Source organism: Trichosurus vulpecula, chromosome 5, assembly GCF_011100635.1.
Source record: "Trichosurus vulpecula isolate mTriVul1 chromosome 5, mTriVul1.pri, whole genome shotgun sequence".
NCBI lineage: Eukaryota > Metazoa > Chordata > Mammalia > Diprotodontia > Phalangeridae > Trichosurus > Trichosurus vulpecula.
Window position 1 is genome coordinate 70,231,016 of NC_050577.1, and position 26,343 is coordinate 70,257,358.

The 26,343-nt window shown below is 39.2% G+C and overlaps 1 protein-coding gene across 1 annotated transcript in view; it reads right to left on the reverse strand.

Moving 5' to 3' along the window:
* Positions 1–1,285: 1,285 nt before the first annotated feature.
* The window catches only part of ZNF438 (zinc finger protein 438), a 106,507-nt gene continuing 81,449 nt past the window's right edge, over positions 1,286–26,343 (reverse strand). The window contains exons 4-5 of the mRNA XM_036761589.1: positions 4,696–6,547; positions 1,286–3,925 (exon numbers count right to left, since the gene is read on the reverse strand). Coding sequence (XP_036617484.1) covers positions 3,307–3,925; positions 4,696–6,547 — 2,471 coding nt within the window. The 3' untranslated portion in view covers positions 1,286–3,306. The remainder of the gene's footprint in view (positions 3,926–4,695; positions 6,548–26,343) is intronic.

A 26,343-nucleotide genomic window follows, 5' to 3' on the forward strand; every position in this document is an offset into this window, starting at 1 on the left:
CTGTTTAGAATGGAGATGTGGGTGTCAAACAGGATGACGGGGCAGAATGACACTTTCTTATATCATTTGGTTCCAATCAGACTGTAAGTCTGGGGAAATAGGTCTCAGGAAAGAATTGACACCAAGAGGTCATGGATTGAGGTAGCAGATTTGTTTATTAATCGGGCAAAATTGCCTTAGTTCAAAAAATGTGTCCTGTGGATGGAATTGAGGAGGCAGTTCTCTACTAGTAGTATGTAAGAAAATGTAGATCCAGACCTCCTTGTCTGAAAACTGATTCCTTTCCAAGGGTTAGTACCTCCACTGATGTTCATAGCTGGTGGAGCTTGGGAAGTAGAAGACAGGATATTGCTTCATCCTTGGGGGAGGAGCAGGACACATAACCTAATCTAATTAGTTTAGTAGTAGGCAGGAATTGAAGGAAGGGGTTTTTTGTGGGGGGAAAGGGTTTCTTCCTCTTGATTTTACCCAATGTTTTCCCCCCCGGCTTTTCAGGAGAGTAGGAAGTTGGATTTTTGGCTCTTCCATCCATCCCATGGAAGGATCTATAGGACCTAAGACAGGCATTGATTGCTAATCTGTTGCCTTTCTCTTTTCAGGAAAAATTATGTCTTGTATTTTTAGGATTACCATTGAAGTATTAAATTCTCATTATATAGGATCCATTTTTGAGAAATTAGTAAGTGTATACTGAGGTCAGAACTTTTATGTGCTGGGCAGCTCTCAATATACTGCATTTGTATGTTCACTACTGAGTTAAGAAGTTTCCTTACAATTCCTGAGGTCATTAATCCCAAATAAGACTGTCTTTAACTAATAGGGTTCGGTTTCCTCCATTCTATTGGCAAATGCCCAGAGGACTTGTCTTGAAAACATCAGATACAGGAGATGGTAGAAGCTGTAGGTATACAGTTTATCCTTGTTATCCTCTTGATAGCAACTGATGGAGGATATGGACAGAGTCTCCCTCCAAACATTCCTCTTCTAGCCTTGGTAACAGTCAGGCCTTTTTTTTTTCAGTTTCCCCATCTCTAAAACAGACAGGATAAAAATACCTTTCTTATTTACCTCCTAGGATTGTTAGGAGAATAAAATGAGAAAATGTAAGTAAAGCATTCTCTAAATCAGTGGAAAAAGTTTAAGAAGCCCTGCTCTAAACTACAAACGTGAGGAATTAAGGGATTAAAACTCAGAAGAACATCAGGCACCTTGGGAACAAATAAATATGATACACTTTGCATCCATGCTGAGTTACAGAGATTTTATCAGGATAAAGTTGGTCCATACTATTCTAAACATTATTTCCAGATCAAAAGAGGTAATTTCAATCATTCCATCATTCCACATTTATTTGAGTGCCTTTGTGCAAGGCACCTTGTTAGGCACTATGGGGGAATACACAATTGAGTAAGACATGACCCCTGCCCTTGATGAGCTTACAGTCTTAGAGGAAAGATGAGACATGTACACACTTACCTGTAATACATGGCAGGACATGATATGCCTACAAGAGAGGCGCAAACAAAATTTCTATGACAGTTCAGAAGAAAGAGCCCATTTGGCTTGAGAGACGATGGAAAACTTCAGGAGGATAGCTTGAGGACCTGGGTCTTGGAGGATGGGTAGAAACCCAGCCGATGGAGATATAGAGCGAGGGAAGATATTTCCAACTGTAGGAAACAGCATGAACAAAATCAGGGTGTGGAGGCAAATTCTGGGCCATGTTGGAAAAATGGTGGTCCAGATGGGTGAATATAAGTGTGGGACTACAGAATGAGAAAGAGTGGGAAAAACAGGCTAAGGCCAGATTGAACCAAGTTTCATATCCTAAATTAAGAGGTTGGACTTTATTTGTTAGATAGCAAGGAACCACCAAAGGGTCGTAAGCAGCAGTGCTATGGTCAGAACTCTGCTTTAGGAAGATTAGTTTGGTGGCCATATGTGAAAGGGGAAGGACCAAATGTAGGGAGACCAGTTAAAGGCTACTACAATTGTTTAGGGAAATTAATGAGGGCCTAAACCTGGATGGCAGCGGTGGGAATTTAAAGGAAGGGATGAGTACAAAAGTGGTCTTGAGGTAGAATCAACAGGATTTAGTTATATGGATAGAGAGGAAGAGGGAGCAACCAATGATGACTCAGGTTTTGCGCTGGGGTGAGCAGAAGAATGCTGGGGTCACTAACAGAAACAGAAGAGTCAAGAGGTGATGCAGTTTTGGCAAAGGGGATGTGGGGAAGAGAATGAAGAGGATTTTGTTTTGAACATTATCTCCCAAACATATAACAGCCATAAGGTTATTTTTATATACAGGATGGGCTGAAACTTGAAAGATGAACATTTCAAATTCTGTTAGACCATTTCCTAGACATTAAAAAAAGGAGTTTTACTCATGAATTTGGGGGAAAAAAACCTGGGCCTGTTAAATTAATAATACAGTGACATCCCTCCAAGCCACCATTCAAAAAAGAAGCTAGCCCGAGAGACAAGGGAAAGTAACCAAGACACCTAGGTTTCTGGCTTGAACAATCTATGTTACTTTTCAGGCCATAAATATTTTAGCTCTGCCTGCTTGAAAATAACTTCTTACCAAGAAAATGGCTTTTTTTTATTAACTGGAGTATTAAAAGAATTTTGATTACTTTGAAGAGAGTACTCTGTACTTGTAAGACATGCCAGCAAAGACTCTTCAAGGCAACGAACATTTAAGAAATTAGATGGTAGGGAATATTAAGAAAAAAAAAATTGACGAACTGGATGCATGGAATTTAAATTAGAGCAAATGATAATCTTATTAAATACATTCTCCTAAAGCATATTCAAATAGAGCCAAGGACTTAATACATATCAACATTCATTACCATAAAACCTGGTACTACTTTTGAGACTGAAATTAAGTTTTCAGTCTAGGAAGTTATCAGATTTGTCAATCTATATAATAGAAGGCATTTGTGTGCTATTACACAAAAATGATACCAATATGTACATGTTCATATTGCACAGTATATTTTAAGCAGATCTTATAATCTTCTTGGTTTTTGTAACCACAATCTGGTCTACTAATTCTGAGAAGGTGTCAAAGTGACATTTTACAGCAAATCCTCATACAAATCTAAAAATTCTGAACTGAATTTGTTGAGTAGGTCATAAGAAAACAAAACTGTATAAATTTTGCCTTTATTCATGAAAAACAAAAAAGTTTTTTGTGTGGCTCAAATTTGTAATTAAGAAACCCAAGTATAACTCTGTGGGGAAAGGGCAGAGCAAAAATTCCCTGCCATGTTCCCCGCCTCCCCTGCCCCCAGTGTTTCATTTTTCAACCTCATTAGAAAGTTCAATTACTCCCTGTGAAGATAATGCACTTAAAAGAGCCCAAAGTACAGAAGGGTCTTCACAGTTGTGCTGCTGTTCCCAATGAAGGAAAAGTTCTTCTTTCCTTTCAAGTGTCTGCTTACAAAGAAGACAGTTGAAGCCCAAGTTAGACCAGACCTGAATCTTATATGGCGTGGCACAGTCTGGACTTGGCAGAGCCTTTCCTGGTTCGCTGGCTGCCAATGAAGCTTCCTCGCTCTTTGTTAATATGTCCAGGTTTTTCTGATGAAGAAGGTAGATTTCCCTTTTGAGCTGTATGGGAAATGCATACACCTCCTCCTCCAAAGCGTCCCTCTTCACCAGGCTTCTCCTCTCACTGTGCTGTTTCCAGAAATGAGCGGCTCGCTTTACCACTTCTTCCTGGGCACCTTTGCTTCCTGGAAAGATTCCTTCCTTCAGTTTCCCTTGAATGTCCTCTCCATGCACATAGAATAAATGAAACTTCATCTCAGAAAAAGACTGAGCAGTGACCTGACAGCGGCCACACTTGATGTCCAATTTGATCTCACTGGCCTGTCCTGGAAAGAGGGTCTCCTCGAGGCTTGATTTGTTTTCTCTGAAAATGGAAAAAGCAGAGGCTGTGTGAGAGGTACTGGGAAAGCCAACTGCACACTTGCAGTCTGGTTCCTCAAACACTGCCACCCACCCTGCAAATGTCCCAAACACATGAGCTGATGAGGAGGAAGAACGAAGGGTAAGCAGCATGGACACAGCAGAGAACGGGAGTTTAGTCAAAGAGAAATCCTTCTGGTATCAAGAATGGTGTCGGTCACCTCTAGTTGGGTATGCCAACCTTCTTAGGTCATTAGTGTCCACTTGGTCAAGTCATGCTTCTCTTAATATCTGTCCTTTAAGGGGAGCGATTTATGCTGTTCTTATAGTCTGGTACAATATACAAGCCAGGGACAGGGTATCCTAGAGGAATAAGTGTTGGCCTGGGAGTAAAGACATCCAGTTTAAGTCACAGCTCTGTCACTAGGCACTATGTAACCTTGGGCAAGTCATTCAACCTCTGAGAGTCGTTTTCTTTATCTGTAAAATGAGTCCCTTCCAACTCTCATAGCCAATGACCACATTCATATTTGAAGAATGCCCCAAAATGGGAGCTTTTTTTGACTTATAAGAATTTAGGTCCATTACAACTCATCACCAGTCAAGAATGAAAAATAATATCAAATCTTATATGGGGAGAAACCACCAAATAGCTATGAAACCTTAGAGAGGTTTTGGGAAGCCCTAAACGGACATAAATAATGCTAAATCCTACTCCAGCCCCCAAATAAAAGCTGAATTTCTTTCCCATGTACTACTGCCAGAAACACTCACCTCTCTCCTGATTCTTCTGCTCCTCTTATAGCTATTTCTCGATTCTTTGGCCCTTTGCCCTGTGGCAATTCATTGGTGGAAGGTTCAGTGTTGATCACAACCCTATGTACTTCTTTAAGATGGCCAAAATAGACCCTGATGTGACCAAACACCTTTGCACAGAATTCACAAGACATGAGCTTCTTGAGACGACTCTCACTGTGATGAAGCTTCATATGGGTGCTGAGACTTCCAGAGTGCACATATGCTTTACGACAGATCCGGCAACTGTATGGCCTTCTGTTTGTATGTGTGTTCATATGGTCCTGAAGATGGTGTTTAAACTGAAAGTGGTGGTTGCAGATGTGGCATCTGTGCCAAGGCTTTTTTATGGCAGAAAAGCCATTCTTGCATACAGTGCCCGGTTTAGTGGAAGCACTATCATTCTGCTTAGAGCTGAGATACTTATTTGTAAGTGAATTATTTAACAAAATGTCTTGTTCTAAGCAGTCAGGAGATTTGGTCTGTAAAAGAGGTGCAGGGGAAGTAAGTGGAGCCATTGCTTGCATTACAATGACAGGCTTGGGCATAATGTTCCGATACTTTTTCACAGCCCCAGTTTTTCTGTCTCTGGGTTCCTGGGGGTCAATTTTTACTCTTTCTTTACCATCTCTACACGTGTCAAGGATACACTTTCTCTTCTTTGTCTGAAAAGCCAAAATTTCATCTGGGATCTTTTGTTTTCTTCCTCTTCTCTTTGCTGTTCCACCATTCAATTTCTTTTTGTTGTCAACTTCCACCTTTGTGGTTGGGCAAAAGGCATCTTCACAGGCAGCTGGCTTGGACACTTGTGTGAGTGAAACAGCAAAGAGCTTGTCTGATGTTTTGGTGGACACATTGAAGGTTTTTGCAAATGATGAGACTTTGTCACAGTCAGACCTGTGCCAAGGAGAAGTGGGGCTTACAATGCTGGCATTTGGCTTAGTTTTACAAAACATTGTCTTCATTCTTGAGTAAGGTAAGATTGGAAGTTTACCTTTCGGTGCTGTAGGAATCAGCTGAACTGCATTGCCAAAAATCGCTGGGGATAGAACAGTAACGGCTTTTGCAGAATCAGCTACTCTTTCTTCGATTTTCTCACCACCAATGGCAGAGGACTTTCTGTCTATTGTCTTTGGGTCTAGGTTGACTTTCACTGAATTACTCAGTTCAGCTGAAGTTTCTTCTGGTGCCCATGGTTTTGGAATAATAACAGTGTCACCTGCCTCAGGTTTGTTTATCAGTGGAGGTCCAGATTCTACACAGTTGCTTTCATCAAGCAAAGCAGTAACTGTGATTTCAGTTGGCATCTGATCTATTAATATCACATGCTCAGATGAATCAATGTTAGCATGAAGTTCAGAATGGTTGGCTACTGAAGGTGGTGGCTGGGGACATGTTTGTGTATTGACTGGAACCTTCCTAATCACACTCACAGAGGAGTTTGCAATAGTTTCGACTCCTGGTACCTTCTTATTTCTTGTAGGTTGGTACCGAGGAATAGGCAATTTAAGGTTTTTGGGCAATGACATTTTGAGCTTCTGGATGGGTTGGGTGGCCACTGCTGGGGTAACTTGGGGCAAAGCAACAAGAGAAAAGGTTCCCTCCTGACCAGCAACTTGCATCAGGGCATAGTTTTGTGGTGGCATTACCAGAGGCCTAGAGTTTGCTGAGGACGTGGGATGAACTTGATCAGAGAGTGACGGTGCCTGATAGGGCAGCACTGGGGACATTAGGCCTTTTGGTGTCATTTTGGGGGCAATAGTCCTGAACTGAATTTTATTCTGTACATTTTTGCCAGGCTGTGTTGTCCAGGGAGAGATTTTAGGTTCATCTGCAATGATAATACAAAATGCAAAAACAAAATGTTACTGTATTATATTTATCCAAATGTTGACAGTTCTAATAAGCACATTAAAAGCAACTCAAATAGAAATATAATTAAAACGAGATGGTAAAAAGATTCAAAGAAGTGTCAAAGCCTCACTTCACATTTCTCAAACAGTGTTCCTCTGAGTTGAGGTTTCAATGCTCCAACCAGTCTGTGCATGGCTGGGAGTTAAGGCACATAGTGAGGTAAGCAATGCAAGTTAACAAATGTTTGTTTCCTTCCTTAAACAATTGGCTTTCCAAAGACAGACTGTGTAAGCACCCACTTCGTAGCCCAGGGGTGGGGAACCTGTGGCCTTAAGGCCACACATGACCTTCTAGGTCCTTAGGTGCGGACTTTTGATTGAGTCCAAGTTTTACCGCACCCCCCCCAAAAAAAAACCTAAAAACAAACCTTTTATTAGTTCTGCGAAGTTTGGATTCAGTCAAAGGGCCGCACCAGAGGGCCTAGAGGGCCACCTGCGACCTCGAGGTCGCAGGTTCCCCAACCCTGGCCTCGCCTAAACCATTTACAGAGTCTTCATGACCTACAAAGAGCACATTTTACCTACTGTGCTCCTGTCATCCCTGAGCTGCACTTTCCTATACAGATCAAACAAATTAAAATGTAAAGTGACGGCACAAGAGATAGGATAACCACCAGTGCAGAGCAGGACAAAGCAGCTGGCCGCTCTGCGAATGGTCATCCTTCGCTCCAACTGGGGCCACACCATTCGGCATAGTGGCAACACAATGTGTCTGCACAGCAGAAGAACTCTGGGTTGAAAGCTAGCCTTGTTTCTATGTGACTTGTGAATTTCTCTTGACACCTTTCAAACTGTCAATGTGTGCTTTTGCAATAAAATCACTAGCCTTTAGTAGCTGATGTGACTCCCCTCAACCCCACCATCATTTAAAAATGTTACAAGATGCCAAACAATATGCAAAGATAGAAAACATTCTCTAGTTCATACAACTTAAAATAATCACGTTCTTTAAGATGTAGGGGAGCACCTAGTGACCAACTCTTATTCCACTTAAAGGCAGCCTGATATAGAGGAAAAAACACTGGCCTTTGGAATCTGGTGACCTGGTTCAGAATTGTGTCTTTCCTGCTTACTATCAGCCTGAACTGGGGTAAACCACTTAGTTTTTAAGCCTCATTTCCTTCACACGTAAAACTGTAGACCATACTTTGCTAACCACTTTACAGGCTGGTCTTGAGGAAACAGGTTTATAAGCCCTGAAGTCTTATATAATGTGAGATATTGTTATTCTAATAAGTCCCTTCCTTAGTCTAATCTCATGAAGAGAAAAAAAGGAGAAAAAAGACTTGTTCTGAACCCACGACAGGATTTATCCCCTGGGTGGAAACCAGAATTGGGAAGCGGTTTCCTGCCAAAAATCTCTACATGAAGGAAATGGTCTTCTAAGAGTCCAATTCTAAGGACTCCAGTTTGCATTTCTGACTCTGGACAAAGTATACAAGTTCAATGTCTTTTTGGATTGAAGCATTCACCTATTTCTTTCTACAGCTTGATAAATGGAGTGTTAAGTAGGCTAGGGACATTTGTCATAGTCTCTATATAGATGACGTTGCTATATTTAGCTGGAATATTAGATTGCCTGAACTATCTTAGGTTGCTAGGTGCAATAGGTAACACTGATCTCATGGTACACCTTAGTAAATGCCATTTGGGATTTCCAGAAATCAACATCTGGGATACAAGGGGAAAATGGCATGTAACATCTATCTGAAACAAAACAGAATTTTAGAGGGGAAAGCGCTTATAACTTTAAAAAATGGCTAGGTCACTTTTGGGGGGATTCCCAGGGACAAAAGGCCATGATTTGTGACCAAGTTGATTCGTGACCTGAATAATCTCAGAAGGGTAAACCAGATAAAATTACCTGTATACCAACCAGAGTGCTTAGAAAAGCTGAAATAGGCTCTGATTCTTCTACTTGTTTTAAGAGTTCCAGACTTTCCCCTCATAGTGACTGCCACAAACAATTCAGGCACACTGCTGTTATAAGACCATGAAAATGGAAGCGTTCTGTATTGTATCATGGGAAAAACTACACTGCCAAAAAGAAAAGACACCAGAATCTTGAAAGAGATCTCAGAGAGCCCTCTAAGGGCAAGTCCCCCCAATCTGTCCAATCTTAACAAGGTTTTCTTCTACCATGTACCTGACAATGGTCATCTAGTCTTTGCTTGAAAACCCTACAGAAAGGCGTTTCTAGAAAAACCTCCTGGGACAGCCCTATTTAAATTATGAAAAGTTTTATTTGTTAGGAAGTTGTTTACTTAGGGCTAAAGCTTCCATTCATTGCTACCCCAAGAGCAAAGCAGAGCAAATAAATTCAACTCCTCTTCCCTGTGAAAGTTCTTCATACATCTGAAGATGGCCATCATGGTCACCCCCTAAGCCTTTTCTTTTCCAGTCCAAACACCCATAGTTCTTTTGGCAAATCTTCACAACATATCTTCTCAAGGCCCTTCATCTTCCTAGGTTTTATTCCCCAATGTGGTACACAGAATGGAACCTTGTATTCCAGATGTCTCCTTATCAAGGCCACGCACAGCTGGGCACTTGCCTCCTTTCTGCTTTACACCGTTTCTCTGAACGCAACCTAAGATTACATAAACTTACAGTGTTGGCTCATACTGAGCCAGCAGTCTACTAAAACCCACAGGCCTTTTTCAGATCAATTGCTACCTATCTACACCTCTTCCTTCCGCAGTTAATTTTTTTAACCCAAGTATAAGACTTTACATTAACCCCCTATTAAATTTCATGTTACAATTAGTCCAACATTGCAGTCTAAGATATTATGGGATCCTTACTCCTTAATCCAGTATTCCAACTATCGCTCCTAGCCTTATAAATTACATAAAGGCAGAAATGGCATACTAATGCCATCCCTGCCTTTCTGTTCAACTTAAAAAACAAACCGACAATACTGAGCTGCACAGGGCCGATTAGTTTCATTTGGGCCCTTCACTAGAAACTTCCTTCCGAGCCATTACTGACCATCCCAAAAACATCTGACTGTACTATTTTCTGGTGTATATATTCTCCCAACTTGTCCACAAAAACAGCATGAAAGTCTTTGTCAAATACTTTGCTGAAATCTAGCGAAATTATATCTATAGGAGTCCCTTGTTCTACTAGTGCAATATCTCTACCAAAACAGGAAAGGAGGCCAGTCTGACACAAAATATGCAAAGCCTTTGTCATTTCCTTTCCTAGAAGTTCAAAATCATTCCTTTTATATAGGATAATCCTAGAAGCTCTAGAATTTTTCCAAGAATCAAAATCACTGCAGTATGTATTTTTCAGACTCATCCTTTCTTTTACTTTTTACTGAAAACTGGAACAACATTTGCCCTTTGACAAGAATCCTGTGGCACCTCTCTCATTCTTTGTCATCATTGAGATTCATAAATTAAAGGTTCACACAGTGCCTTGCAATATGCTCACTCTAGACTTGGTGACTTGAATTCATCAAGAGAAGCTGTATGCTTTTTTTATTTGGCTTTCAACTCCCCATTAGACACCTCTTTTCTAATTTTTTCAATCCAAAGGTTGTCTATGTTGGCAGAGAAACAGTGTTACTCCAATGGCCCTGTTACAATAGTGTGGCCAATCCATTTGTGCTTGCCTGTGGATAACACCTATGAATTCTCCACAAGAGGTTCACCTAGGATGCTGAGATTTTTCTTCTAGTTTTCTTGATATTGTATGGCTTCCAAATGAGCACACAGATTCTCTACTGGTTATCTTTTTCTCTCACTATGTTATCAGTTCATCTTTTCTCTTCTGGTCATCCATTTCTTAAGCAATCCCCACAAATTAAAATGTCAATGGAAATAAATGTTTGTTGTTGTTTAGTCATTTTTCAGTTGTGTCTGACTCTTTATGACTCCTTTTGGGGTTTTCTTGGCAAAGATACTGGAGTAGTTTGCCATTTGCATCTCCAGTTCATTTTAAAGATGAGGAAACTGAGATAAACAGGGCTAAGGGACTTGCCCAGGGTCACACAGCCTACTAAGTATCTGAGGCCTAATTTGCACTCAGGAAGATGAGTCTTCCTGACTTCGGGTCAGGTACTTCTGTTTAAAAAAAATAAAAATATAATACAATATAGATAAAGTTAATTTGTAGTTCTAAGTCATTACGCAGCCTGCAGGGATCCATTTCTATTTGAGGTTGACACTAATGCTTTTTAGCAGTGCTCCCTTCAGCACTTTTCCCACATAATTTTTCATTTGTAATGTATTGTAGCCTACTTGGGGCTACTACCTATTAGGTGACCTCAATTCTCTTTGGAAATGGATATTCCATGACTTATAACCATACAGCACTGCTGGAACAATACTGATATTAACTAGCTGTGCTTTGCGTTAGTACCAAGTTTGGGATTGTTAAAAGCACTGCACAGTTTCCCCAAATAAATGTAGTTGGCTATCCTCTTGCCATTCAATTGGGAACCCACTTTACCACCCACCTGTAGCATCTAAGAAACAAATATTGATGGACTGGCTCCAATGCCTGATCATAGATTGGACAATAGGCATACTTCATTAACTGGGTTTTTCCTGTATAAATAGTTAGGCTAAAGTTTTGAGTGACTGTGAATTGCATTTAGGAGTCAACAGCATTCTGGAATTGGATGCTATCAATGCAATGTCATCCACAAATAGGAATATCTGGAGAAAGTCAATATTTATAGAGAATCTCTCTTCCCATCAGATTATGAATTGAATATCCTCCATCACAGTGGCAAATGTCATTGGTGAGGATATATCTCCGTTTTATGTTTTGATCAGTAATAACCAGAAGAATAAATACAATTTTAGCTGTTGTTACAACTTTCAAGGAATCTATATGATTTTTATAGGAAACAATCTATTGGAGGAGAGCATTTTAAGATAGCATTTTGCTATTCCTAATCAAATGTCTTTCTATAGTAAACAATAAGCACAGCAGGAGCTTATACTCTCTGTACATTTTAGTCAAATGCCTGCCTATTCTCCATTGGTGCTTTCATCAAGGGTATCCTCCCTCCATATTTGTGTAAGTTATTCTCATAAAGAATTTGTGGAGGAAGGAAATTAGACATACAGGTCATTAGTTATCAACATTTTCTTTTTTTTTTAAATTTTTTTTTTGGCCAGGCAATTGGGGTTAAGTGACTTGCCCAAGGTCACACAGCTAGAGTGTCAAGTGTCTGAGGCCAAATTTGAACTCAGGTCCTCCTGACTCCAGGATTGGTGCTCTACTCACTGCGCCACCTAGCTGTCCCTATCAACATTTTCTTACTTACTCTTATCAATAATAAGGTCTATGTTCCTCCAAAAAGTTTGGTCTCTTCCCCTTTTCAGACAGCAGAGGAATCAGTGCCTCAATGCCCTGTTTTGCATCCTCTACTTGGTCTTGTCCAGTTGCTCTCTCCATCTTTAGTGAAATTTCTACTTCCTCATGATACAAAGTTTTCAGCGATGGTTCCATTGTCATTGATGAAGAAATAAGTTTTGTCACAAAAATTTTACAGATCCCTTCCATTTGGGGGTGAGGTGGCAGTTTATTGTCCTTCCAGTTTCATTCTTAATTGCTCCAAGGAAGATGTGGCTTAACTGGGAATCTTTACCAAACATTCTTTAAACTTGTTTTTATTTCCCGTTTCTCACTATTTTATGAAGTGATACTGCTTATAATATTCCACATCTTTTTCCATAAGATTTCACAAATGAGTTTATATTCTAAATTAGACTTGCCTTTGCCTACCAAATCTCACAGCCCAGAAAAGAGATCAAGTATTTGCTCCGTGAAGTGGTTTTCCTAGGCTCTTTTACTTTCCTTATGATAGTAAACAATTTGCATCGGTTAAACTATTTAGAAAAATGTAAGCATCTTTGTCCACATGTACTTTTGCCTATTTCCCATTTTTCAGGATCAACAGATAATTTAAATGTATCAGTTTGGAATTACTTCAATTGCTTGCCATATCTTATTTTTATACTTTCTCCAAATTTGGTATTGATTTGGATCTTTGTTTGAACAAGTCAATGCTCTGACTATGGAGGGCTGTTATTTAAAAAGACATCCTATATTAGAAATCAGCTACTTTCCCCTCTACTAGAATATAAACAATTTCATTTTTTATGATACTGTTTCAGCATTTGCCACACTGAATACCTTTCCACTCTCTTCTTAAAGAAAATATGATCTATACACGTGAGGCTACTGTATGGTCACCAAGCTTGTGGCCTCTCATTTTTCTTACTCCTGAATCATAGTTGCCAAAATATTTTCACCATTTTCTCCTATGCGCACATTTGCATTCAAGACATTAAGCATTAAAGTATAAAGCTGATTAAATTTGGAGGGCCTAATCGAGTTCTTTCTCTACTTCCTTTTTATAAGATTGTACTCAGTCTTTCCAGTGGGATTCATTTTGTATATGCTTCTATGTGCACATGTTACATCTCCTACGAGAATGTTAAGCTCCTCGAGCACAGGAATTAACCTTGTTTGAGAATGTACCACAGTCCAAGGGCTCTTACCTATCGTCTCTCTGAATGCTTTGAAGTCTCCTCTCCTCAAATCCAGAGAGTATATTCGATGATGCCCAACTTTTCTATTCTGTTTTATTCTATCACTTCCCCCAGGGTTTCCACTTTTTGTTCTTTAACAACTAGTTCTTCCTTAATTTATATTTTCTTCAGAAAGATTATTTGGCAATTATCTGGGTTTGGGATAAAATCAGGTCTTAAGTTTCTAGCCAAGAGTTTACCTCATGGAGTGATCATTAAGGTACAGGCCTTCCAAATGAGCATTCAACATGTTCCTGGTCATGAGACTATCTTGGCAGATGCCTTATGAAAACAAGATGATGGATCTCAGAGATCAGCCTGAACTAAACAGATGTCATGCTCCAAACTTCTGTTATGTTAATAGCTTCATTTTAAAGAAGGAAAGGAGAGGAGGGAATGGGGAAAACAACACTACTATAAACAAAAGTGCTTACAAATTCATTTTATCAGTTAATATTTAAACAAAAGAACCTGTGTAGTTTTTTCTAAAATTTTCTGACTGCACGTCATTAGTAAAAAATATAAACATATACACTGACTATCTTGACATTTACTTATTAACAAATATTTACATAGCACTTTAAGGTATCCAAAACCCCTTACAAAGATCATCTTATTCGATCCTCATAATAACCTCGGGGGAAAGTATCACCTCCATTTACATACGTAGAAACTGAGGCTCAGTAACTTGCCCAAGGACTCACAACTAGTAAGTGTCTGAAACTGGATCAAATGTGTGTCTTCCTGACTCCAAGCCCAATATGCTGGCCACTAAACTACCTAGCTGGGGCTCAGAAATCATATTCTTTCTTATTATGTACATTATAAAACACATAAAAACAGAAAGTAAAAAATGAAGTATTTTGAATACATTTTATGTATTGATGACATGAAACATTTTCCCTTAATTAAAACATTATTAATACTAAGGAATATAATTGAACAGGATTCATTATTTTTGAAAATATTGTTTGGACACTTTGTGATACAGCACTTTGGAAGTCTGACTCTAAGTTCGTTTTACTCGATTTTAAAAGACAACTCACAGAGACATGTAGACTCATCTACCCATTGTGAAAAGGTTTTTGTTGAAATTGAACTAGTGATAAATGAGGGCAGCTTGTGGGGCAGTGGAGAGGTCTTGGATGTGGAGTCGAGGAATCTTACATTTGAAACTTTACTCGGATACTCACTTAATAGCTGGGTGACTCCGAGGCCTCCCTTGGCCTCTGTTTCTTTGTCTGTAAAATAAGGAAAATATCACCTGCTTGTTGTGTGGGTCAAATGAGAATACTCAAAAAAAGTGCTTTGTTAACCTTAAAACACTATACGAGTGGCTAGCTATTATTATAATTATTAGTTGCTCTTACAAACTATTGAGATGTATTTTTCTATTTTTAACAAATTGGTTCAAAACCCACTGAAGCTCTTCATTTAGATTTTAAACAGTTTATAAAATCATTTCCAAGTTTTAAAAGTGTATGTGTATATATACATACATATATATACATATATGTACATATGTATATATGAGTTTTTTATAGGTGACACATATCATTTTCAGAAACCTAGAAAGAAGAGAGGATGTATCTGGAAGAAGACAGTCAGTAGTGTCAAATGCTGTGGTGGTCAAGGAGAATGACTGAGAAAAAGCCATTGGATTTGGCAATTAAGAGATCCGTGACAATTATAAAACAGCAGTTTCAGTTGAATACAGAGTCAAGGAAAAGAAGGAGGTTGTGAATATGAGAATATAAAGATAGTGGTCTCTTCATCAAAAACAGGGAAATTCAGAAGGATGGGCTTGTGTTCAAAGACAATGTAATGACATCTGCTGTACAAACTGCAATCCAGCTTGGTCTGCCCATCTTCTGTGGCTTCCTCTGCACCACCAAAAATGAAATTGGGAAGTGAGGACAGAGCTCTCTCTCACCAGCACATCCCCACTGAGGGGTAGAGGAGAGCAAGGGGTGGACACATTGTTTGGAGTGGGTCCTCAATTGTACCTGTAAAGCTGCTGTGTATGCCCAGGTTTAAGTATGCCTTAAAGGATTGATGCCCTGTACAGAACAAGATAGGTTTGAGGTTTGTACAGCCATAAGAGGCCAGATACGGAAAGAGGAAGAGTGGGAGAGTGTTATAAGAGAACGGTTGAAAGGGCTGTGTAGTTGTATTGTAAATAAGCCCTGAAATTGTCTTTCCTGGGGAGGATAAGATCCAACCATCTTCTCACCCTAAGATTGGTTGGTTACCCCTTGGAGTAATGTCATGGACTTGGGTCTTGAAGCTGGCATTTTTTAGATCATTAGGTTATAACCAGGGCTTATTAAACAACTGGCAATCATTTGATAATTGGCCTTGCATATGGCTATAGGATGTGGGAACAGGTATGGGAAGGCAAAAAAGTCTGGTTATCTATTCCACCTCGCCCTCATTTTTTAGAGGATTAAATGATTTGTCCAAGGTCACACAGGTAGGAAGTGGCAGAACTCAGGGCCTGTAACTCCAAATTTAGCACCCTTTCCACTGCTCTATAAGGTGCTATGCTACTTATCTTTTTCTAGTTCTGGGCATAACACAGTTACAGAATAGAGTGGCTGAAAGGAGGACACTTGACCTCCACTTTAGTGATCTAGAAAAAGGGATGCCCCATTGGGGTGTGTGTGTGTGCTTGAACACGTGCACCCAGGGCTCTCTGTTTTCCCCACCTGCCCAGTGTCTGGTAAAGGTCTTAATGCATTGGGAAGTAGTGCAAAGATTGGCCACTGGTAGTAGAGAAAAATTTGAGCTTACATATCAAGTAGGACATTTGTGCTCTTAAAAACTCAGGCTCCCAAGTTACTGGTCTTAACTGATGAAAAGAATGAATTTAAGTACTGGGAAAATGCCTACCTGTGGCCCTGACAGCTTCCTTTGCCAACACATTTCACCCTCCTTTTGGTTGATCATAGATCAAATAACGGAGGTCACTACAATTTCCCATTCTGTTAGAATAGGCCCAGATCTCAGTTATTCCAGAAGAAGAGGCGGCTATCCAGGGAATAGAAAAGGCCTTTAAACACCTAACTAAAGGTGCCACTTAGATGCCATGCTTGTCTCACCAAGCTGTGGGAATTCAAAGTTTTTGGCAGTGGATTTATAATGGATTTTTAATCTACTTGATCCAAAGCTCTTAGAAATTCCATAAGCTCTTATTTTTCTTTTGAAGAGCTGTCAGCTTCATCTATTATAATACAACTCTTAGCACAGAGCTGCCACGCTACCTCAGGCACATACCAGCCTTTCTCCATCTTCCCTTCCAATTCTGAAACAATAATCAAATCAATTCTGTCCCTGATCCTGGGAACAGTAGGTCTGACCACTCCTTTATGGCTTCACTCCTCATTCTCATTATTTCAGAACCAGAAGAGCCACCACTCCCTGCCCAGCCACACTCTACAAGTCTTCCCAGTTAGAACATAAGCTCCTTGGGGACAGGCACTTCCTTCACTTGTATTTCTGTATTCCCTGTACTTAGCACAGAGTATGTGCTTAGTACAGTTAATCCTTCCACATTGTGACTTTCCCCATCACAGTTTCGATATATCACAGGTTGGGATAAGATACTAAATGGGGATTTGAGGGGAGTTTTGCAGAAGCCGCAGATGACATGTGAAGGCCAGCAGACAACACAGTAAAAGTTTAGAAACTCAGAAATGAATAATATATATATATATATACATATATATATATATACATATATGTATATATGTACACAGAGAGAGAGAGTATTGTATAACATCAATATAGTTTATTTTTAATACCATAATAATTCAAACTTCTCCTCTGGTACAAAAGGACCAAAAAAAGTTTACATGGATTTTCCAGATCCTGGGGCACCATGTCCCTCACCCTCACAATGGACAACTATAAATGATTTTTTGTTTCTTTTTTTAAAACAGAACTGTAAATTGTAACAAGAGACTTAAAAAGTACCATCTTTTCTCGAGAGCCTGAAAACTGACATAATATCTGACTCTCAACTTACCTTTAATAAGGAAAAACATGAAATTTGACATAAAAATAACTCTATTAAATTTAACAATGAAATCAAATGCAACATTGTAATTTCTAAATTGAAATTTTTTTTAACTGTCAAAAAGTTCTCAGTAATCTAAAAAAATCTGACCACTAAGCATCATGATGGGTGGCTTTGAGAAGAGTATTTCAAGCAAAGTGTTCTTTCCTTCCCAGCCAAAATACAGAAACACTGAAAAATGATGTAAAATTATAAGTTGTAAACCCCTTTCCAATTCTAAAATGAAAAATCACTTCTGAAATTTAGAGGGAAAACAGAAAACAAAAAAACAAAGAAAGCAATTACCCAGCTGTGGACTGCAATTAAAGAATACCTGGGTGACCTCCGGAGAGGTCACATCACTTCCCAACCAAAAGGACAGGCTGGACTATATGACCTTTGAGGTCCCTTCCAGTGCTAAAGTATTGACCCTATGATCCAGTTCACCATCCTCATTTTACAGCTGAGGAAAATGAAGACAAGTGAGGTGAAATATTTTTACTGAGTTCCTTTCCCTTTCAACATAAAGAGCTATAGTTCCTGTAAAATCAATAAGTCATTTGGTTGATTATATAAACATGATTTGAAAATTGCCCTGGCTCCTGACATTTTTTTTTTGACTACTTTAGTTCTGTTCACAGAATATAGGACATATTTTTATTAGAAAGTATTTGTAGATCTGCCTCTTTTCTGATCAGAGGCAGAAGAAGGTGGAGTGGGGGGGGGTGGTGGTAGAACAAAATTGTTTGCTAACACACGAATAATAATAGTTGACATTTATATAGCACTTTAAAGATCAAAGATAACATATGTTATCTCATTGAGCATCACCATAACTCCATGAAGTAGGTGTTATTACTAACCCCATTTTACATATAGGGAAACTGAGGCACAGAAAGGTTATGTGACTTGCCCAGGATCACACAGCTAGGAAGTGTCTGAGACAGGATTCAAATTCAGGTCTTCCTGCGGGTGGGGCCAGGCCTCTGTCCATTGTGCATGAAAACTGTATGAGCCATTGAAAGACAAAAGAATTCAACAAGTATTTAGCAAGTGCCCACTATCTACAAAACCATATGTATAAGCCTTGCTTAGTAATTCTGTGAGGAGTCCAGGGAGCTTGCACCAAGGAGGGGCCTGCTGGGCCAAGCTGCCCCCTCCTAGCTCTTTTTTTAAATTTTTTTTTAATTTTTAGTTTACAACACTCAGTTCTACCTAATTTTGAGTTCCAGATTTTCTGCACCCCCCCTGGCCCTCCTCCCTCCCCAAGACGGCATCAAATCCAATATATCTTCTACATATAACTTTGCATTGAACTTATTTACACACTAGTTGAGTTGTGAAGAAGAATTATGACCAATGGAATGAGTCATGAGAAAGAAGAAACAGAACCCCCCCCCCAAAAAAAAAACAAAACCAAAAACCAAAACAAAAGAGAGAAAAAAGGAAAAAAAAGGTGAGCATAAATTATGCCTCAATCTGCATTCATATGTCATAGTTCTTTCCCTGGATGTAGACAGCATTCTCCATCACGAGTCCTTTGGAGTTGTCTTTGTACCTTGTGTTGCTGAGAAGAGCAAAGTCTATCAGGGTTAGTCATCACAGAATCCATATATCTGTGGTTGTGTCTAATGTTCTCCTGGTTCTGCTCTGCTCATTCAGCATAATTATCGTGCACATTTTTTTCCAGGTTGTTATGAAGTCTGTATCATCCCCATTTCTTATAGCACAATAATATTCCATTACCTTCACATACTACAACTTGTTCAGCCATTCCCCAATTGATGGGCATCCCCTTGATTTCCAATTCTTTGCTACTACAAAAAGAGCCACTACGAATATTTTTGTACACATGGGTCCTTTCCCCACTTGTGTGATCTCTTTGGGATACAACCCTAGAAGTGGTATTGCTGGATCAAAGGGTGTGAACATTTTTATAGCCCTTTGGGCATAGTTCCAAATTGCTCTCCAGAATGGCTGGATCCGTCTACAACTCCACTAGCAATGTAACAATGTTCCAATTTTCCCACATGCTCTCCAGCATTTATCATTTTCCTGTTTTGCCATTTTAGCCAATCTGACAGGAGAGATGCGGTACCTAAGAGTTGTTTTGATTTGCATTTCTCTAATCAGTAGTGATTTTGAGAATTTTTTCATATGCCTTCTTCCTCTGAAAACTTCCTGTTCATATCCTTTGACCATTTCTCAATTGGGGAATGACTTGTATTCCTACATATTTGGCTCAGTTCCCTGTATATTTTAGAGATGAGGCCTTTATCAGAGACATTGGATGTAAAGATTTTCTCCCAATTTTCTGCTTCCCTCCTAATCTTTGTTGCATTAGCTTTTTTAATATAAAAACATTTCAATTTAACATAATCAAAATTATCCATTTTGCATTTTGTAATGCTCTCTATCTCTTGTTGTGTAATAAATTCTTTTCTTTTCCATAAATCTGATAGGTAAACTATTCCTTGCTCTCCCAAACTGCTTATGGTATCAGCCTTTATTCCTAAATCATGAACCCATTTTGACTTTATTTTGGTATATGGTGTAAGATATTGGTCTATACCCAGTTCCTGCCCTACCATTTTTCAATTTTCCCAGCAGTTTTTGTGAAATAGTGAATTCTTAGCCCAGAAGCTGGATTCTTTGGGTTTATCAAAGAGTAGATTGCTATAGTCACTGACTACTGCATCTTGTGTACCTATCCTATTCCACTGATCCACAACTGTTTCTTAGCCAGTAACAGGTAGTTTTGATGACTGCTGCTTTATAGTACAGTTTAATATCTGGTATGGCTAGGCCACCTTCCCTAGCATTTCTTTTCATTAATTCCCTAGATATTCTAGACCTCTTGTTCTTCCAGATGAATTTTGTTATTATTTTATCCAGCTCTGTAAAATAATTTTTTGGTAGTTCGATTGGTATGGCACTGAATAAGTAAATTAATTTAGGTAAAGTTGTCATTTTTATTATATTAACTTGGCCTAACCATGAGCAACTGATATTTTTCCATTTATTTAGATCCGACTTTATTCACGTGAAAACTGTTTCCTAATTATGTTCATATAGTCCCTGGGTTTGTCTGGGCAGATAGACTCCCCTCCTAGCTCTTCGTTTGTTTGGGCCCAGGCCCAGAACCTCTGGCTGTTATGCTAGAGGCTGTGGCTGAGTCTAAAGACAGAGCTGAAAGGAGGCAAGAATACACCTGCCTCAGCCTTTGAGACAGTTCCCCACACAAGAAATGAAGGAACCACTGAGCTAACTTTACTTGGGAGCCAAAGGCTAACATTTTGTTCATTTAAATTTTGTAGAACTAAAATAAAGTATTCCCAGTTGTTTACTGCCATTCCTATTTTCCCTCTTACTCACCTGTTTCTTAATAAATTCTAACTCAGATTCAAACTATTTCCCAAGATGGACTCTGATTAAAACTGACTACAATTAAAAGCCAGAAAAGTCCAAGCTAACAGAAGTGTCTTCTCTTCCAAGGGAGCCTAAGTCGACCCTGTTGTAAAGCCCACCAATCCGTGTGGGGGCTGCTCAGGGAACACCACCTCAGCCTGCCAGCCAACAATAACCTGAAAGATGACCAAGCACAGGGTCCTGTGAAACAGCTGATGACAGACAGACCCGAGCTTTCTTTGGTCTCTTTTAACTAAGAACCTATATGTCATTTCTTAGCCCTCACAGGGGTAGCCCCCAAGTCTTTTTGGAATCTCTTCATCCCTTTCTACCTTGCATTCTCCTTCATGACAGGACCGCTGTCTCTGCAAACAAGACAGTTATCACTCATCCCCTTTCCATTCCCAGCAGGAGCAGGGCACAAAGAGCTACAAATGGGCCTTCCCCTTGTGTTCTGGACAATTACATCTCCCCTCAATAAAGACTAACCAATGTAGGTAGGACAGAGTTGCTCAGACACTTCACACATCTATCTACAGACCTGACAGGCTGCCAGAAATTAATAGTAAAATAAATACCGTCTTGAATAATAGTAGAGATATTGAGTCAAGTGAGAGCCCCTAAAAAACTGGTGCTAATTTTCTGTTTGGGGCACTGAGAATTGAAATGGCTTGCCCATGGTAACACTGCTAACAATCATCAGAAATGGGAGACCTGATCTCTGGTCTTTCAACCTCCCAGATCAGCTCTTGAGCCACCATGTCTTGCTGCCCCTCACTGATCCATATTACTAAGAAAATAATCTCTGTGCAGTTTAAACAGTGGCCTTCTTGCTTTGGAGAGTTAAAGCAGAGGAGTGATGTTAATTATGGGAATTTCAGGCCAAGTAGGAAAGAAAGGCTGGCAAATGGCTGGCAAACAAGGAAGATATTTTGAGGCAACTGTAGCTTGCTGATCCCTCATGAAAACAGTTGCTTATTCTACCTAAGGGAAAGAATAGCACAACCAAGGTTCAGGAGGCTGTGCAAATTCCCTTGCTCAGAGCCTGGAAGGAGACTGTGGAGACCAGACCTCAAGGGTGGGGCAGTAGGGCACTGGCGATATCTCATAATATCCTGAAGGGTTGGAGGGAGGAGAATTTGGGCTAGAGCAGTGCTCCGTTACCAACTGGCACCTTTCCAATAAGGCAGCCTTAAGACTTCCTGGGACTAGTTCAATCCAGAGAGTGCTGGTAGTTACAGGAAGCTAAAGAATAGCAACACTTGGTGCAGCATGGACCCTCCAACTGGCATTGTAGGAAGTCTCTAGTGAATTTCTAAGAAAATAATTAAGGGAGAGACTTAAAATAGGTCAAAGTATGGGGGGAAAATGCTGGGCAATGAATCATCAAATAACCCACAAAATTAAACAAATTAGATAGCTACATTTATTATCAAAAAGGGCTCCAGCATCCTTTATAGAAGGCTTTCAGACGCAATTACATAAGATATTAATAGTAAGGCGAAAAAAGGACTAATCCAATAAAATGTAGTTTCTTAAATTCAAATAATCTAATTGGTCTTTTGGGGCCCTACAAATAATGACTCAAATAAAAAGGTTGAGAACTATAAACCATTATTATTTTACTGTATTTTAAAGTACATTGAATAATTTGAAGTTTCTTGTTTCCTGTGCCACCTCCCTCACTCTGCCCAACCTCTCCGCCCCCAGCTCCCTATTTTTAAAGTTACTGCGTTTTAAAATTCCTAGTTTCTGGTGAAATTTTTTCTTTATTTCAGTTGCTCTTGTTCAAAATTATCTGCAACCAAGTGGTTTATAATTAAGCAGCAGAGTTTAATAGAAAGAGCACTGAGATAGAATCAGAGGACCTGGAGTCAAATTCTGGCTCATCAGCTGGGTGATCATAGGTAAGTTACTTCACCTCTATAGGCTCAGTCCCTTCATCTGTAAAATGAAGGTGCTAGGCTAGGCAATCTATAAGGTTCTTTGTAGCTCTAAATGCCATGAGTTTAAAGAAAGCAATTTACCTCTTTAACAAATGTAAACTATAGCACATTCAATGCACTGTGTGATATTCTTATGACACCCACTGAAAAGGAAGACTCTGTGCTTCAGTAAGAACCATATGGATCATAGAGATAGAGCCAGAGGCCATCTAGGCCAACTTTTTCATTTCGCTAATGAGAAAACTGAGGTTTTAGTGGCAAGAGACATTAGATGATTTGCCCAAAGTCACTCAGGTCATAAGTGACAGGGACAGGATTCAAAACCAGCTTCCTGGGTCCCAGTTCCAATGCTCCTCTCATCCCATCGCACTATCTCTGACAACATCCCAGTCACCTACTGACAGAGCACTAGGAGCAAATGCACCAAGACTGAATTTTTAAAAAAATGAATCCACTCTAACCTTACCTCTATCGGTCGTACATAATCACGTTCAGAACTCCAATCGAATGGACGAACTGAGAAGACTTAGCTGAGAGTCAACATCGCATCAATCTCTGTCGATGATAACTGGCTATTTGGTTTTATCAAGTCATCATATCCATAATAAATGCCTATAGATGCTCTCATTCCAGCACAAGTTTCTGGCGTCTGCCGGGGCAGCAGGGCTTGTTGGCTCTGTTCTTTCTCAGTAGGATCTGAATGCTCAAAAGCACCACCTGCAGAAGTGCTTCAGGTGGCTGTGCAAAGCTCCCAAGACAAGAAACAGGGGACGGGTAATAACAGAAATGCTTGGATTTCAATGTTATAGCACAGTCAACAGAAATATACCCAAACTTAAAAAACACACCAAAAAAGTGGAAGTTCCTGCCATAGCTAAAATTCTGCCATGGGGTCTAAATGCAATCTAGTACAGATCAGAAAATTTAAAAAACAGAACAGACAACCTGGAGTCTAATATCTGGAATATATTCTTACTGATGAATAGCTATTTCAAATACAGGTATGTTTAACTTCACACAGATGATGGTTGTGAAAAGCTGTGAGGAAAATTAACTTTAAAAAAATCGAATTTTTTAATATTGACAGAATTTTGAGGAAATTTTAAGTTTCTCTTCGAATTTCCCATCAATTGGCAACTATTTGACATTTTAACCTTCAAAACTTCCTTAGGCAGGCTTCTCAGCTATTGTTAATGGTCCATATGGACAAACTTACTAGGGTAAACTACGGATACTTTTGTAAAATAAGGCATTTCCATGCTCTGTAAATATAGAAATATGGAAATAATCAACCTCTAAGCCACTTGCTTTGTAAATGTGCTTCACTGTATCTAAGTTTCCTCAAAGAAAGTCCCACATGTCCAGCAATACTCAGAAAAACTCTACCAATGCTGAGGTAACAAAGGAAATGACAAAGAGAAAGCAAAGCTAAGTACCCAGTACTGACCACGGTGTGCATTTGCTCCGAGACAGCAGTTTTTGTAAAAATTGCCTAAATTGACTTCACACAATTGAAAACAGGCTTCCTTTCTGGAACCATTAAAGCTAGAACAAACAACAACATGAGTACACGGCCTCAAAGCTGCAGGGAACATTTCGGGGTCCTCTACCTTTGAGCTCTGCCCTGTTAACTTTTCCTTCAAGTCCCTCATTCTCCTGATGACTGCTGTAAAATCCGGCAGAGAGGAACATTCCACAATGTGTAAGAATTCACTCTGCAATCTCTTGGCAGGTAGGAACCATTTATAGGGTTCCGTCCTCCCTCCTCTCTTGGGCAGATTCATCAGAAAAGACAAGCCAGCAGGTATCACTTTGGTTTTTCCACAGGCCTTCTGAATGAGCTGGGATTTCTGTGAACTAGCATTTGCAGCCTGAGTGACCACACACTCTGGACGGGATTTGCTCAGATCCATATAGTAGCCACCAGAGTTCATCCCTCAGCAGTTCTTTGTGGTGTGAGGCATTCCCTAATTGCCATTCACGTCAAATGGTGAATCATGGGGAGCCTTCTATAAGCCCTACTGCAACTGTACTTAACACAAATAATACAGTAGAACACAGACACTCAAGAAAAACAGAGTGTTTCATTGTCAGTGAACAAAGAAAGATAAAGATACCTGCTTTATGGCACACACAATCTCAAACAGAAAATGAGAATAACTTTCCACTGGAAGCTTAGATCCTTAAGGACCCTGGCTGATTTTCTGATTCATTCTTCATCTTCATCTTCATCTATATCTTCCTGAGAGATTTTAAATGTTAAAGAACATATTCTTGAACAACTCTGTGGTTGATAATAATCTTAAACAATGCTGAATAATATATCACTTGCAGTGTCACTATGAATGAGCTCTGTGTTTAAGTTTTATGGGCTCAAAATCCTTGTTCTTATGAAGAACCTTCATTGGTGAAATAATACTTTGAATATAGTCTTGACAATGACCGCTTATGGCTTTTTAGAACATGATGAGTGAGATGGGCGAGAGGTGGGGTATGCAGGAACTATTTTAGCCTACTCTGGCCCAAGCAATAACCTCAAGTTAATCATGAGAAGTAGGCAAATCATATAATAGTGCACGAGTAATGAGAACTTTGGTTAGTGGATAAAGTTTGGAAGAATTTCACTAAAATAAAGAATAAAATGCTGAAAATATTTGTGAAAAACCAGTAAAAGATACCAAAGTGATCACAGGGAAAAACACAGACACACACAGACACTCACTCATGACAGAATTCAACATTCTCAGTTTTGAATAACTCATGTTTCCTAGCACTTTTCATATTTATAAATATGTAAAAATGGCAATACATATCTATCAACTTCTCGTCTTCCCCAGAAGCAGATAGATCTCTGACTAAAAGAGCTGCATGATCTTGGGCAAGTCACCAACATATTTCGCTGAGCACATTTCCTCTATACAAGGAGTGGAGCCAATTAAGATTCTTTCCTGTTCTAATATCCTAAATTCTATTATCTACACCAAAACCTCTCTCTGTGAATGAGAATAGGAAATAAAGTACATAAACTTGAGTTGCTCTGTGTCAGTTTAAAAACATGCCATTTCAGAGTTCTTAATGATCATCAATTAACAGACAGAGCTCTGAACATCTAAAGTATTAATAAAAATGCTAAATTATAACAACAAATTTCTTATCAGCCAAGCTATAACATCACCAGTAGGTAAGTGCAAGAATACATATTAAATCATGAAAAGTCTGATAAATCTCACAAATGTTCAGTCCTTCAGAAAGTTATGATGAAATATCACTTTTTAGAAACTCAAGCTGAATTCATACTTATAGCATCATTTCACCCCAGTTATGTTCAAACAAATGCCATTCCTATTTTGTCCAATATTTCAAAGTCTCGTCGTAATAAAACATAAAACACTTCCAAATTAATCCAAATTCTTGAGCATTGTTTTAAGCATGACTTAAATGCATTCAAAATTGATTGTGAAATATATTTCCATATCACCTGCAAGCTCTTTGTAAGCTGTCACATAATACACTAGAATTTGTTTTAAGACGTTTGCGTAAGTGTTTAGGACTTTGATGCCAATTTATTTAAAGCCAAGAACAATATGTTTTGCTGTACTAAAAACACAAGTAGATTTATGGATTTCTGTTCCTACTGGTATTAGACTTCTACAAACAAACAAAAAAGGCAACTAAGTTACATTTTTGGACAGAGCAATATTTTAAATATCGTTGTCAAACCTTTCTGCTTTCATCACTGCTCAACT